Source organism: Pleurodeles waltl, chromosome 10 (assembly GCF_031143425.1).
Source record: "Pleurodeles waltl isolate 20211129_DDA chromosome 10, aPleWal1.hap1.20221129, whole genome shotgun sequence".
Lineage (NCBI taxonomy): Eukaryota > Metazoa > Chordata > Amphibia > Caudata > Salamandridae > Pleurodeles > Pleurodeles waltl.
Window position 1 is genome coordinate 249,822,706 of NC_090449.1, and position 14,035 is coordinate 249,836,740.

Consider the following 14,035-nt stretch of genomic DNA (forward strand, 5'->3'; position numbering starts at 1 on the left):
TATGCTATCCAGAAGCACTAATTCTCTGCAGCGGCTCATCTCGGAGGGAAGCTGGACAGCTATTTGTCACCGGCCTCAGAATGTCACAGACGGTCACGAAGTAAGGAAAAAGTTTTGTGAATGGCTGCAGTGTTACAGACCATGTCCCTCGGACGCGGTGAGCCAGCTCCTCCCTGAGGCAGGGCTGGCACTGATGTCAGGGCACCTCTCTCGCCTGCAGTCACCCAGAGGACGGCGCCCGCCCGCCCTGGATCCTTATCAGGCAGGGAGGGGCGTGCATGGAAGTCGGTGCCCAGGGGCCCTTCTCCGCCCGCAGAAGAAGTGGGGTGGCCCAGCTGGTGCTGTCCACACAGCCGCACACCGCCATGGACCCCCGGGCGCTGCCGCTGTTTCTCTTGCTCCAGACCGGTAAGTGCCAACTCCACTCTCGCTGCTCCTGTGCCGGGATGCCAGGCTCCATTGAGGCGCCTCAACCATACTCCTCTCTAAGAGTCGGCAGGTAAGGAGGCGAGCGCACCGGGGTGAGGGTCAAACCGCACGACGAGGGACGACTTGGAGGTAGGAGAATAAAAGCTGCCTCCAAGGGCCAGACGGTTATCAACAGTGCACCCGGTGCAGTTGCACCGGCATCCCGGAGTGTGAGGGTCGCAGTGGACCTGGAATATAGCTGTTACTACCAAAAAAGGTGATGTGGGGTTGCACTAGGGTCTCGCCAGGTTGGCGATGGTCTCGCTGGAGGAATGAGCGGCGCCCTGGTGAGGGAAGTGCCCTCTGGTGAACTGTATCCGTCTCTGGGGAGTGAGGGAACAGGGTAAGGTGAGGGTAAACCCCGCAGGGGACCATTTCGCTTTAGGTAACCTGCACCCCCAGGAAGAGGACCATTCTGTGGCGCAAAGACTGCGCTAGTGGTCTGACCGTGTATGTTTTAAGCCCAGACGGGTGGTATTTTATGAATAATTCTCGAATTCCGCGAGAAGCCGGAAGGAACTCGCCGGTGGTTGTCAGTTATCACACCTTTCGACACGTCGGCGAGCCGGGGTTAGGCACATCCTCAAGCCGTGCCTCACCTGCGAGTCTGAGGGAGCCTGGGCGCCGCTTATGTGGACACCAGGGGGGGCACAGGGACAGGCCATGACCCGGGGGAAAGGGCCAAGAAGACCCACTGGGAGAACAATAACTGACTTTCTTAGTGTGCAAACCTTTTCAAATCAAACCGCTGCCGTTTATTTTAAAGCTCGCAATGTTCCTGCTTTCTTCTTCAACATACCCAGCTTACTTCCTGATTCCCCTACGGGGAAGAGTTTAATGTGAAGTGGTTCTTGATGTTGTCCTCAAGTTGTAGCAAACGAACATACAGAATGAAACACACAGCCCCTGGTGACTCCTAGTTTTACTGCAGAATAACTAAAGGTACATTTATATTAAGTAGAGGTGAGTGAGCAAATAAACCACAAGCCGAGCCAAGGGTCTGACTTGGCTTTAGAAGCCCATGCACAACCCAAGCCTTGAGAATGTTTAGCATGTAATAATATGTTCTCAATCAATCAAAGAGAGTTCATTTTGGGACAAAGCCTATAAACCATATAAATGAAATAAAAACACATGCTAGACATAAATATTTATGGCACTTAAAAGTCGACCTTTAAATTAATGATATCCATCTCTGGGGCTTCTGGGGGCATTTTAGTTGGCGGGGCGATCGATGCTCCTCCGCTGTAATCGAGGAGCTGCCCCTGCACCTCACATCAAATGAAGAGTGTATCCAAAGTATGGGAAGTAGGTGACCTGATTGAGGGGAGAAGAGTTTAATGTGAAGGGTTTCTTGATGCCCTGTGGGGGCAGAACATCATCAACTTAGCTTTAACAGTGTAAATTGAAAGGACCGTGGGGGATCAAAGTTCTCAAAAAACGGTTTAATATGTTCTAAGGACCAGTGGGGGTTTTCAAGACCAGGAGAGTGTCTTCAGCAAGCAAAAGTGTTGCCACCTTAGTTTCTCCCAAAGCTGGAGCACTACATATGCATGAATTAATATACGAATCCACTCCATTGATGTTAAGTGAGAATAATATGGGAACTAGAGAACAGCCCTGTCAGATCCCTTTAACTCCGAAAATGGTCTTGTGGTTTTTCCAATAGAGCTGCAATTGATCTTTGTGAAAACCCTTTGTGGAGACTGATTAGTAGGGATAGATTCTAGAAGGAACACCCAGATCACATCGAGTAGCCCACAATAAGTTATGGCGAACGTTGTGGAAGGCTCAGCATAAATCTACAAACACCAGGTATAGTGGTTGATTTTTTTTACCATGGATAGTGCTTGATTGTCACTCGACATAGCGCTGTCAGTTGTGACAGGTAAAAGTGCGCTATACAAGTTCGAAGTTTACAGTTTACAGTTTACCCATTTATCTCACATATTTATTTGCAGGATGAGACATTAATGCCAAGTCAGCTTGCTTCTGGGAGGCTAGATGGTCTTTGTAGCTACTTTGACCGTTAAAATGTACTCCCAAGTGTTTAATCAATGGGATTGTCTCCAATTTTTAGGTGCCCAGGTGCCATGTTCCTTTCTTGGTGCTATTCATATGAATCGCAACGATTTTTGGTTTCTCACTGTTGATTCAATGTTACCCGTTTGTCAGTACTCATTGAGAGCACTCAAGAAGCTCAGTAAGCCTTTTTGTGTTTGATCAAATATGATGGTATCATCAGCATATTGGAGGAGGTGGATCTTAGCCCTTTCTAGCTTTGGTGGAAAGGCTCTCATGGTGTCTAGATGTTAATATTGGTGAAATACAAGTTAAAAAGAAGCTGAGCAGAATGCACCCCTGTTTCACCCCCCTCAAGGTCAGAATTGTATCTGTTACTCAACTGGATGTCATCCGCACTTTTACTCATGTGTCGGAGTAGAGACTAATAATGGCATTTAGTAGTGGGGCTGGTACCCTGCTTATTGAGCTTATGCCACAGCTTACCTCTGTGTATGCAATCGAAGGATTAGGGGAAGTTGATAAATGCAGCCTACGGGGGTGTTCTTATTCGTTGCCGAGTTGGTTAAGTAGGCCAAAGCCTTTATATTATCTTCTGTCCCACATCCACTACGGAAGCCGTCTGGGTCAGCGGTATTATCCTCTTTTCCCCACCCCTTTGTTCCAACTTTTAGAGTAAGAGCTTAGCACACGCCTTTCCACTTACGTCTAATAAAGCAATTTAATATATAGTAGGCAGGGATCTCACGGGATCACTTTTTATGTATGGGAGCCAGGACCGAGTCACTGCAGCTCTCAGGAATGGTGTTGGGCATTAGACTGTGACCAAATAGGGAGTGTGTCGAGCCTACCCATTCCCCACTTGCTGCTTTAAAAATCCTAGCAGGAAGGCCATTTGGTCCCAGTGCACCTGCCAACTGCATGGTCTTATGCCCTGTTGTACGCAAGCAATCCGGAACCTGGGTGCAGGGATGCTCTCCTGTATCACTGAGGCTGGGTGACTCCACCCGTTGATTAGTCCTGTATAGTTTTGCACCATAAGCAGACCAGCATGATGTCATGATGTTACCATACTTATGTTGTGCTTGGGATTCATTATCCCATGTACCATCACCCAGAAGGTGTGGGGATAGCTAGATTTTGCTGCTTTATGTAGTTTTAGCCACTTCTTTTCTTCACGCAATTGGTCAGATTCCCATTTCTTCTTTCTGTATTCCCTCTGAGTGGGCTTTAGTGCAGTCCGAGCCAACTCTTTCTCTCTGTTTTTCGCCAGAAACCTGGCACAGCGAATCACTCTTCTTTTTAATTGAGTGATTTCCCTGATGTCATTAAGAGTGAGCTCAGTTTCTTGTATAATTACGTTACTTGGTACACCCGAGTTTTCAAACATTTCTCCTATGCTGTTTATAATGATAGGTCAGGTTGCTGTTTAGAGCCTTTTTCCTTGCTCAAGCTGGTCAAAGCCAGTGAGTTTGGTAATAACTTCGTCCTGAGGCTTTAGTCGCCATCTAATTTTCTTAACACTAGTAATATCAATTTGAATGCCCGGCAGGGCAAGAGGGACCTTCAAACCTGGAGTCACCAGTAATTGATCAGGTTGAGTACTTTTAGTGGTTTGTCACATTTCCCTAATATGGCTAGTGGCGACTGTGAGATGCTATCCGGCATCTTAGTTATTGCCTTTATGGCTTCTGAAACTGGAAAGACAGTGCATTTGAAAATATAACAGTCTCTTTAAAATTTTAAAAACGGTATTTCTTTAATACACTGAAGCATTATAAATTGGTGCATCAGATGATATCACTGCATTGAGAGACATTTGTTAAAGATGTTATTTTTAATCATGAATTTAGAAACATTCCTATCTCCCACCCAAGGGTGTAAATTCCAGTGGTGCACCAGGTGCCCACTCAACCCTGATTATTGATGCATTTTATAATTCAAACAGCAGCCAAGGGGCCTATTTCCTTCCTTGCAATTAGCCCATGTCACACTGGCCATTAGAGGACAAAGAGGCAAGTTATTTGTCCTGTTCACCTTATTGCTGGCATAAATACTCAGTATAGCTGAAGTGACATTTTGGTCAATTAAATCAAACTCTAGAGATGTTTTTGTACATTGCAAATCCTGAACTCACATATTTCAAGATGCTCTCCTTTGCAATAAGGAAGAAAAAGGAGATATGGTGAAACAAAATGTTTGCTTAGGATCACACAAGTTGGTCAAGTGAGGAAACAGGGATTGATGCCAGGTTTTCTGTCTCCTGTTTTAGATGAAAGGTTAATTTGTCACATTTAATTCTTGATGTATGAGGTTAGACAGTGGGTAGCAGGGAGAAGCCACTTAAAAGTTCAGCTTACCTTGGGTGCGAAGATCCAATATGGACCTCAAGCTGAGCCAATGCCAGGCATCTGGCTCGACCTTTAAGTGGCTCACCCACCTCTACGATTAATTATGCAGTTGCATCTAAGAGGAATTACATCATATATCTGAATCATTTTCCATAGTTCACAGGAATAACACAACTTCTGTGAATGATAGATTTCCCCCAATGGAAGCCTAAAGCTTGAGGATGTTGGTCTTATTTTCATATGTTTAGCTGATTAGTTTCCTTTTACAGTAATGCATTTAAATGATGAAAACATAGAGGTATTATGCCCAGGGATATCACTGTCCTCTGTTTAAATTAGACTTTTTCTAGTAAAAAAACAGTTCTTAATTTGAACCAGTGGTTTCTGGTGCTCGGCACAGGCTCCTAATTGCCAACACCGGCCTATTATGTCTGTGAATCACATGGTGGTGCAGTTTATCTTTTTTAGAGCTGAGCACAACAACAGTTGTTTATTAATTCAATATACATTAAAATGACTAATACCTGTCACCCAAGACATCCTTATAGCTTTGTGGGCCTGGAATAGGTTGAATTGTCACACTTGGTGGAGTGTGGTGGTTAGTATATGTGTTTTATTGTCATTGGCAGCTCTGGCAGGGACAACGGGTGGTGCAAGCTGCAGTGCCTCATGATGAGGGCCCTGGCACTTACTTTTTGACAAATTAACCACTGATCTAAATCAAATCAAATCAAATCATTAACATTTATAAAGCGCGCTACTCACCCGTGAGGGTCTCAAGGCGCTAGGGGAAAAAAAGGGGGGGGTTAACGCTGCTCGAATAGCCAGGTCTTTAGGAGTCTCCGGAAAGCGGAGTGGTCCTGGGTGGTCCTAAGGCTGGTGGGGAGGGAGTTCCAGGTCTTGGCCGCCAGGAAGGAGAAAGATCTCCCACCCGCCGTGGAGCGGCGGATGCGAGGGACAGCAGCAAGTGCGAGGCCAGAGGAGCGCAGGTGGCAGGTGGGGACGTAGAAGCTGAGGCATCTGTTGAGGTATTCCGGTCCCTTGTCGTGGAGGGCTTTGTGTGCGTGGGTGAGAAGTCGGAAGGTGATCCTTTTGCTGACTGGGAGTCAATGCAGGTGTCTCAGGTGTGCGGAGATGTGGCTGCTGTGGGGTACGTCTAGGATGAAACAGGCCGAGGCGTTTTGAATGCGTTGCAGGCGATTTTGGAGCTTGGCTGTGGTCCCGGCGTAGAGGGTGTTGCCGTAGTCCAGGCGGCTCGTGACGAGGGCGTGGGTCACGGTTTTTCTGGTGTCGGCGGGGATCCAGCGGAAGATCTTACGGAGCATGAGGAGGGTGAGGAAGTAGGCGGAGGACACGGCGTTGACTTGCTTAGTCATGGTGAGAAGAGGGTCCAAGATGAAGCCGAGGTTGCGGGCGTGGTCTGTGGGGGTCGGTGCGGTGCCGAGGGCCGTGGACCACCAGGAGTCGTCCCAGGCGGACGGGGTGTTGCCGAGAATGAGGACTTCCGTTTTTTCAGAGTTCAGCTTTAGGCGGCTGAGCCTCATCCAATCTGCGACGTCCTTCATACCCTCTTGTAGGTTGGTCTTGGCGCTGGCGGGGTCCTTGGTGAGAGAGAGTATAAGTTGGATGTCGTCGGCGTAGGAGGTGATGATGATGTCGTGCTTGCGTACGATGTTGGCGAGGGGGCTCATGTAGACATTGAAGAGTGTCAGGCTGAGTGATGAGCCTTGAGGTACGCTGCAGATGATCTCGGTGGGTTCTGAGCGAAACGGAGGGAGGCAAACTCTTTGTGAACGGTTTGCGAGGAAGGAGGCGATCCAGTCCAGGGCCTGGCCTTGGATCCCGGTGGAGCGGAGGCGGGTGATTAGGGTGCGGTGGCAGACGGTGTCAAAGGCAGCCGAGAGGTCGAGGAGAATGAGGGCGACTGTTTCACCGTTGTCCATCAGGGTTCTGATAAAAAAGAAAATAAAACCTGAACCTACTAAACTGCAGTTAGTTGCAATTGTCATCTGACTAGTTAAAGGGCTCAGTAAACAGTTTCCTAATTTAAAAAAAAAAAAAAACATATTTCTTGCCAACTCCCAAAAAAAGTTGACATTTACAAGCCATGCAGGCTTTAGACTTTTAGGAGCATATTATAAGTGGTGCATCGATCCCGATGCGCCATTTTTCTTCCGACGTCCCTGCCCCACCTAACAACACCATGGTCATGCCGTATTTACAATTCGCCACACCATGGTGGTTTTTAGGACAAGAGCATCAACATTTTTGATGTTATTGTGGTGCTTTGCTGCTTTAGAGTAAAATAAATTGAAACTAGTGCAGCAAAGCACAGCGAGGCCCCTTGATTTCAATGGGTGCCTCATTTTAACGCCTGCTCTGAGCAAAATGGTGCAGTGAAATGTTGTAAGTTTCACTGTGCCATTTTTTCCGGCTTCCTAGAGGGGGAACGCCCCCTTGCATACATTATGCATGGCACGGGCATAATATGGCGCACGGAGTTTCAAAGTGGCGCAATGCAAGCATTGTGACACTTTGTAAATATGGCACAATTAAAATGCCTCTTTAACGCCACATTAGCGTAAAAAAAATTAAGCTAATGTAGCACAAGGGGATTGTAAATATGCCCCTTAGTTTACTATAATCTCAAATAACACCACAATGGCATCATTTTCCCATAACTAAAGCCACATTATGTATTTCATATGTCTCTATTAGTTGACGACAATGACCGGATGAATAGAGACCATGTAGTTATGGTTGAGTCCCACTTTCCACAGAAAAGGATCTTCTTAATGGATGTTTAGTAACTTCTGTCTTATTGTATGATTGCACATTGAAATTTGGTATCCAATTAGCACGTCTAGCTAAGTTTTTGCGCTGATCCGTTTCCAGTGGAAAGTTAAGGAAGGGGTAAAAAAAAAAGGGTTTTTTTCTGTTTAGTTCCCAAAAGGGCTATTGCTTTCCACTACAGCAAATAATGTAGAATGGAATTACAACATTTATCGTGGAATTAGACCTTTACTCCAAAAATGACTTTTTGTGGTTTGTGGATAGTAGTTTTGAGATATTTGTGTTACATAAACATGTGTGGGCAGGCTTTAGAAGGGTTAAATTATAGAGATATCTCAAAAGCTAGTTCAAGGACCATGCATGGTCTTGGATCAGCGTAGGGCTAGCAAATGCAAAAAATAAAGTGATTCCATTGGATGAGGGAGCATTTTTTCCTAAACTCCATTGCAATGGGTCCTGCAATGGATGATGGCTCCTCGGATCCAGACTGGGTCAATTAACCCTTATAATTTTTCAATCACAAAGAAGAACATCTCTATTGCAGTCCATTGTGTAATGAGAAACTTCCATCCCATATTGGCAAAAAAGTTTAAAGAAGAGTGTAGTAGTCCATAGCCCAGGTAGTCTCCTGCCCCCAGTGACAATGTGGGGGATCTAAAAGGGTTGAATTCTGCTTTCAAATTTAAAAATAAAAAACAGGCATTTTTTCCTAATGGAGTCTGCATAAGTGGGCCCAACGCCTTCAGGACTTGGAGTCTTTTGTAGATCCACAGACTCTGGGCCACCAAGCAGAGTATGGCAATTTTAGGTTCCATTGTATGGCCCACAACTTTGGGTGACATTTTGGGTCTGCAGACTCTGTTGGAGAGAGTTTGTGCACGCTCATTGGCATTTTTCCCCCAATAAATGTTGGCAGGTTTGACCTGCCAATATTTATCACAAAACTCATAATTGTGACAGCAGCTTTTACGGGACATATGGCAAATAAACATGCCACTCGTACTGAGGGCACAAAATTCTTAAGTACCCACTATTGCAAAGCAAAATTCTTTGGAGGTAAAAACAGAAAGGACATACAAAAAGTAGGTATGCTTTTGACCATTTACAGCTGCTCTAAAAAGAGCCTTGTAATGTTTTGTTGTTGGTTTTCTCATTTATAGAGCATACAAACACATTTACACCTTGTAGCAACAAACTAACAACTGTTGGCTGAGGAAATATGTGTTGTACTACTTTAATGTGTGCATTCCAGAGTTCAAAACATGATGTTGTGCAGTTCTCCAATGCTAGTATATTTTCCACACAGTAGTTAGCACATCACAATGACCTAGAAGAAACATATTTATGTTCATCCTACAATACACTTATTGGTACAATATCATCCACAGATTTTGATAGTGGTGCATGCAATAGGCGGATAGTATGTCCTCTTCACCTCTTATTTCTTGTATTTGAAATGTCCTTCAAGTTTCAAGATTAGATGCCTAGACATGGGTGATGAAAGAACTGAAACTGTAGTGGTTTTCCCCGGTGGAACGTCTCTGCCATATAATAGGCATTTGAAATATCTGCTGTTTGTTTTATTTTGTGCTCTTCAGGGATTGGAGAAACATTTCAAACAATGGGCTGAATAGACAATTCTTCTTTTCCTTTTACTATTGTATTTATCACCAATTTATCTTCATTCATCTTAAGAAGCTCAGGATGGTTGGCGTTGCCTTCTCCAGGTGTTGGATTGTCCTCTACAGCACTAATTCCATAGGAGGAGTCTGAAAAACCTGGGAGTAATAGCTCAGACAAGCTGTTTCAATTGAGTTAGCATTTATAGCAAGGGTGCTATTTTTGTGTTGGAAGAAAAAGTTTCCAAAAACCAACAAAATTGTATCATTGATCCCTTGAGCTTCTTGGACTGTTCCTGGGCCCAGTACTTGGGCTGGAGTGAACTTCCTGTTTGAGGTTAATGGACTTCAAACTAGAGTTTGCAATCTTTATACACACAAAAGGATACCTGATTATTTACATGAGATAATTATGGGTCCCACAACCTATTTATGGCAACAACGCATGATGGTGGGAGTACTCGGCACAACGTGTGGGGCCATTCATAGATAGATAGATAGATAGATAAAGTTTGTACCATAAAATGAGTTCTCGAGAGGCACCTATGAGCTCTTTGGTGTTTACAATGTGTATTAAAAGTGAACTCACTTAGAAATGTACATAAGGTCTGCGGACTGAGGCCCTGTTCCGCACATAGATTTGAAACTGAAAGTTCTGACTTCAAATCTCTACCCTAATATATTATTACAAACATCCTGGATCCCTGCATTTGTCAAGTTGCTCTTAGTAGAACTCTGGAACAGTGGTGGAGTCTGCCAAGTTGGTATTTACCCACTGTGGTGTAGATAGGTCACCAATGATGAAGCATGCCACAGCAATAGGTGACCTTTCTATATATTTTGAGGTTCCTGTAGATGATCTATGCAGATGATCTATGATAAAAAATATTGCTCACTACTTTTTTCGACCCAAGACCCTTTTGTTTGTCAAAAATTTGTCAGGGAGGTTGTTCTTAGATTCTCTTATCCTCTTGCTCTTTTTTGGTGGACATATGATTTAGATTTACCAGACATAAAACTGCTTGGAATTCTGCTCAAGGCGGGTGGCAAATGGCAACATGGGCTTCTGTGTGGGGCTGGGGTAGAAGTAGGTGTTTGGGAGAGTGGGGGAAGATTAGGTCTAGCAGGGGAAGCATTGAATGCCCCCTGTTGCAATAGCCGAAGGTAAGGGTGGACTAGGGTCAGGGCTTGGCTGCTTTTGCTGCCAATGCTTCACACATGACACGTGATCAGGCCCTTACTCCTGCAAATGTCAGTTAGAGTAAATGAAACAGTGTTTAACATGAGAGAGACTGTTGGCAATAACATATTATATGCCAGTAGTCATCACTCAAGTTTTCTTTAATAAAGCATCCCTTATGGAAAATGTTAAGATTAATGAAGACCTGCAGTGCATAGGAATTATTTGGAAATGAAGCTAAATAGGTAGAAGGGAGATTCCAGACAAGGGAATAGATCATGATTACGATCATGAACCAAGAAAAGACGCACAAGGGAGTAGCACAGTAGAGTTACTAGTAAATAATCAAATCACTAAACCAACAGAAGAAGAACCTATACGGGTGATTATGAGACATAACAGTGAAGCTGGAGAAATCTTAAAGAAATTTAACAGATGCCAGCATGTAATGAGAATTTTCCTACATTTCGCAAAAATATTGGAATGAATATACAAATCCCAGACAGGAAAACAAAAACACAGTCTTTGAAGAAAAAATAACAAGTAGGAATTTGGCTAAAAGTATGGAAAGTTAAAGAAACTAAATGGAACAAATAGGAAAGAAAGGATATAAAGAATGCAAAATTGCAATTAACATGGAAGCGAATGAGAGACCTCATTCAAAATGAGAAGACCAGATAGACAGACTCACTTGCCAGAGTGGTTCCACTGTACAAGCAGTACACTGCTCTTGCAATCTAATATATGTGGGTAGTGCCACTCTTCCAATCAAAAAGCAAATCTGTGAACCCGTAAGAATGATATGAATGGAGATGAAAGTTACCTGGTGACCAGCCACTTCAAGGAGAAAGATTGAAGCAATATTAGCCTGTAGAAATTCTAAGGCAGTGATTCTTGACCGATGGTCTAAGGACCCCTGGGTCCGCAAGGCCTACTCAGAGTGTCTGTGACTATTTCTTTAAAAATGAATAGTATCACAATTAATACATTCAAATTAATAAAGTATGAACAATAAAGAAGCAAAATGTAAAATCCCAACACCTTTTCTATATTTAATTGTGAATTAAACAACATATTTCAATATTTGAGTACCGTATTTGTTTGGTGTATACTTTTTTCTATATTCTTGTGTTTTGTTTTGTGGTTCAAATCATAGAAACTGCTGAGGCCAGAGGTCCACTTCTTCAAATAATAACTCCCTGGGGTCCCCGGATTCCAGTAATGATTCGCTGTGGGTCCACAGAAGTCAAAAGGTTAAGAATCACTGTTCTACAGTGTTGACTGTGTGACTTGTAACAGCAAAGGAGACAAGAGTTGTACCAAACCCTTGATATGGGGAATTCTATATCCACATACAGTAGATTGAACCAAGATGAAAAGATGCCTATACGCTTGGAAACAGGAACAAACAAATCTTGGAAACATTGAGTAACAAAAATTGAAAATAGCCTAATAGGGATAAAAAGATAAACATAATAAACAGTGAATGTATGACATCTAAAAATAAGAGGAGGAGACGGGTATAATGAGAAAAGTAAAATGAATTCATGAGGGATAAAAAAGTAGAATGAAGAATGTATGGTGACCAGCGTATTGCACTAGAAAAAATGAAACACCCATTCGTGAAACTGTACCAGTGGAAAACACAGCAATAAACTCGAAGAACAGCCTTTCCTTTATGCACACACAAAGCACCTATTGGGGGGGGGGGGGGGGGTGGCATGTGTGTGTCAGATAGTCAATCATAAGCATACCATGCTCGGTTCCACTGATATCTTGCAAGAAAATTACATTTTCAGGCACTGATCCTAAAACAGAGATGTTTTGTTGACCTTTCAAGGCACAAAGTTGATTTTGTTCAAGGTTTAAAATTAAGCAATATTGAGACAGACACGTACTGAAATGCTACCTGGTACAATTAGCCTGTTTTTCTGTACTCCCTACAACTCCAAAATTGAAGTAAGGGCACACGACACAGGTAGGGGTTTGCCCAAGATCATATGCAGATCAAGTGATAGAATCGGTATTAGGATACAGTCTACAACTTAATTATTCTCCCCTTCGATGAACTTACAGTTAACAGTATAGTTATATTTTAAAAAGACGTTTAATGCATATAATGCAAATCCATGCCGATTGCAAATCTGTTTTGCCTCTCCCTCCACAAATCGCCCCTGCGCCCCACCCTGACTACTTTGTTGCTTTTTTGGAGCCCAGCCCGGCCAATAAGTAGAGCTTTGACATCCCAGAATTCAGCACATCCACGTTTGAACACACAGTGACCTCAAATGAAAACGTTTCTCTTTTTTAATTAAGGGGTTGTGATCCAAAAACAATGTTTAAAGGAGGTTTTCACTGTGTCCGGTGTGTAATTAATCCGCGCGAGATGCTGGTGCGTGCCGAGGAAAGACAGATGTGCGTGTTTGGATAACGTGTCGACTGGCATAATATGCGCTCTAAATGGCAGGTGGTACTGTAACGCTAATCAGTGGTATTTATTTCATTGATTCAGGGAGGGGGCATGTGAAGACAGGATCTTCGTGGGCTGCAGTATGCAAACGCATTTGTGTAACGGGCACTTAACCCACTAAGCTACCTTACGCCTTTGCTTAAGGCGAGTGATTTCAGCTCCAGTAGTGGTTTAGCACTGACACTGCATACACTCTATGGGGTTTGTTTACTAGAAAGTGGCGGATCATAGATGATGCGACACTTTTCTTGTGCACCATTGCGGCCCCAAACTACACCATGTCGCCATATTTACACTACGGCTCACCATGGCGCACGTTAGGCCTCTAATGTAAAAAATGTTGAGGCTATTGTGGCACTTTGGTGGATTTGCGCCAAAAATGATGGCGCTGATCCACCAAAGTCAAGGGAGACCCATTGAATACAATGGGAGCGTCACTTTAGGCAGACGTTAAAAATGACACTAAAACTGGCGCAGTGAAATCTTGTAGATTTCACTGCGCCATTTTCCTGAGCCTCATAAAGGGGGAACGCCTCCCTTGCATACATTATGCCTGGCGCAGGCATAATGTGGCGCAAGGGGTTAAAAAGTGGCGAACTGCTTGCATTGCACCCCTTTGTAAATATGGCGACAAAAATTCTTCCTTAATGCCACATTAGCATTAAAAAAATGCCACTAATGTGGCGCAAGGAGGAGCAGGGGGTTTGTAAATATGCCCCTAAGGAGCTATTTACAAGCCCCTTGAGCCGCCAGTGCGTCACTTATTCCCATATAGAAAGTGACGCACCGTTGGCGCAAGGGGCTTGTAAATAAGCCCATTTGTATGTACATTTTATTCCTTCAGTGGTGCTCTCTTTGGAGTGGTGGGTGGCTTGTCCAGAGGGTGAGAGCTGTTGTGAGGTTGGCGCTAGCATTTCACATTAATTTCTACATTATTCTGTAGGTATGCACACTATTCTGCCTAATGTGTACTGTGCAGTGGTGTGTACGTTTTCTTCGGTGGCTGACATTTTGTCTTTTTTTTTACTTTACTGTTCTTATATTGTTAACGTTGCAGAATAGTAAAAAAAAAAAGCGAGGTTAGCACAGGGGTGTAGCTTTCATTGATGCAGCAGGTGCAGTGTCACCCGAG

General features: G+C 43.9%; 1 protein-coding gene across 1 annotated transcript in view; it reads left to right on the forward strand.

Annotated features, from left to right (window-relative positions):
* The first annotated feature begins 207 nt into the window (after positions 1–207).
* Positions 208–14,035, forward strand: part of LOC138261409 (phospholipase A2-like) — a 185,834-nt gene continuing 172,006 nt past the window's right edge. The window contains exon 1 of the mRNA XM_069210334.1: positions 208–408. Within this exon, the coding sequence (XP_069066435.1) occupies positions 279–408 (130 nt within the window). The 5' untranslated portion in view covers positions 208–278. The remainder of the gene's footprint in view (positions 409–14,035) is intronic.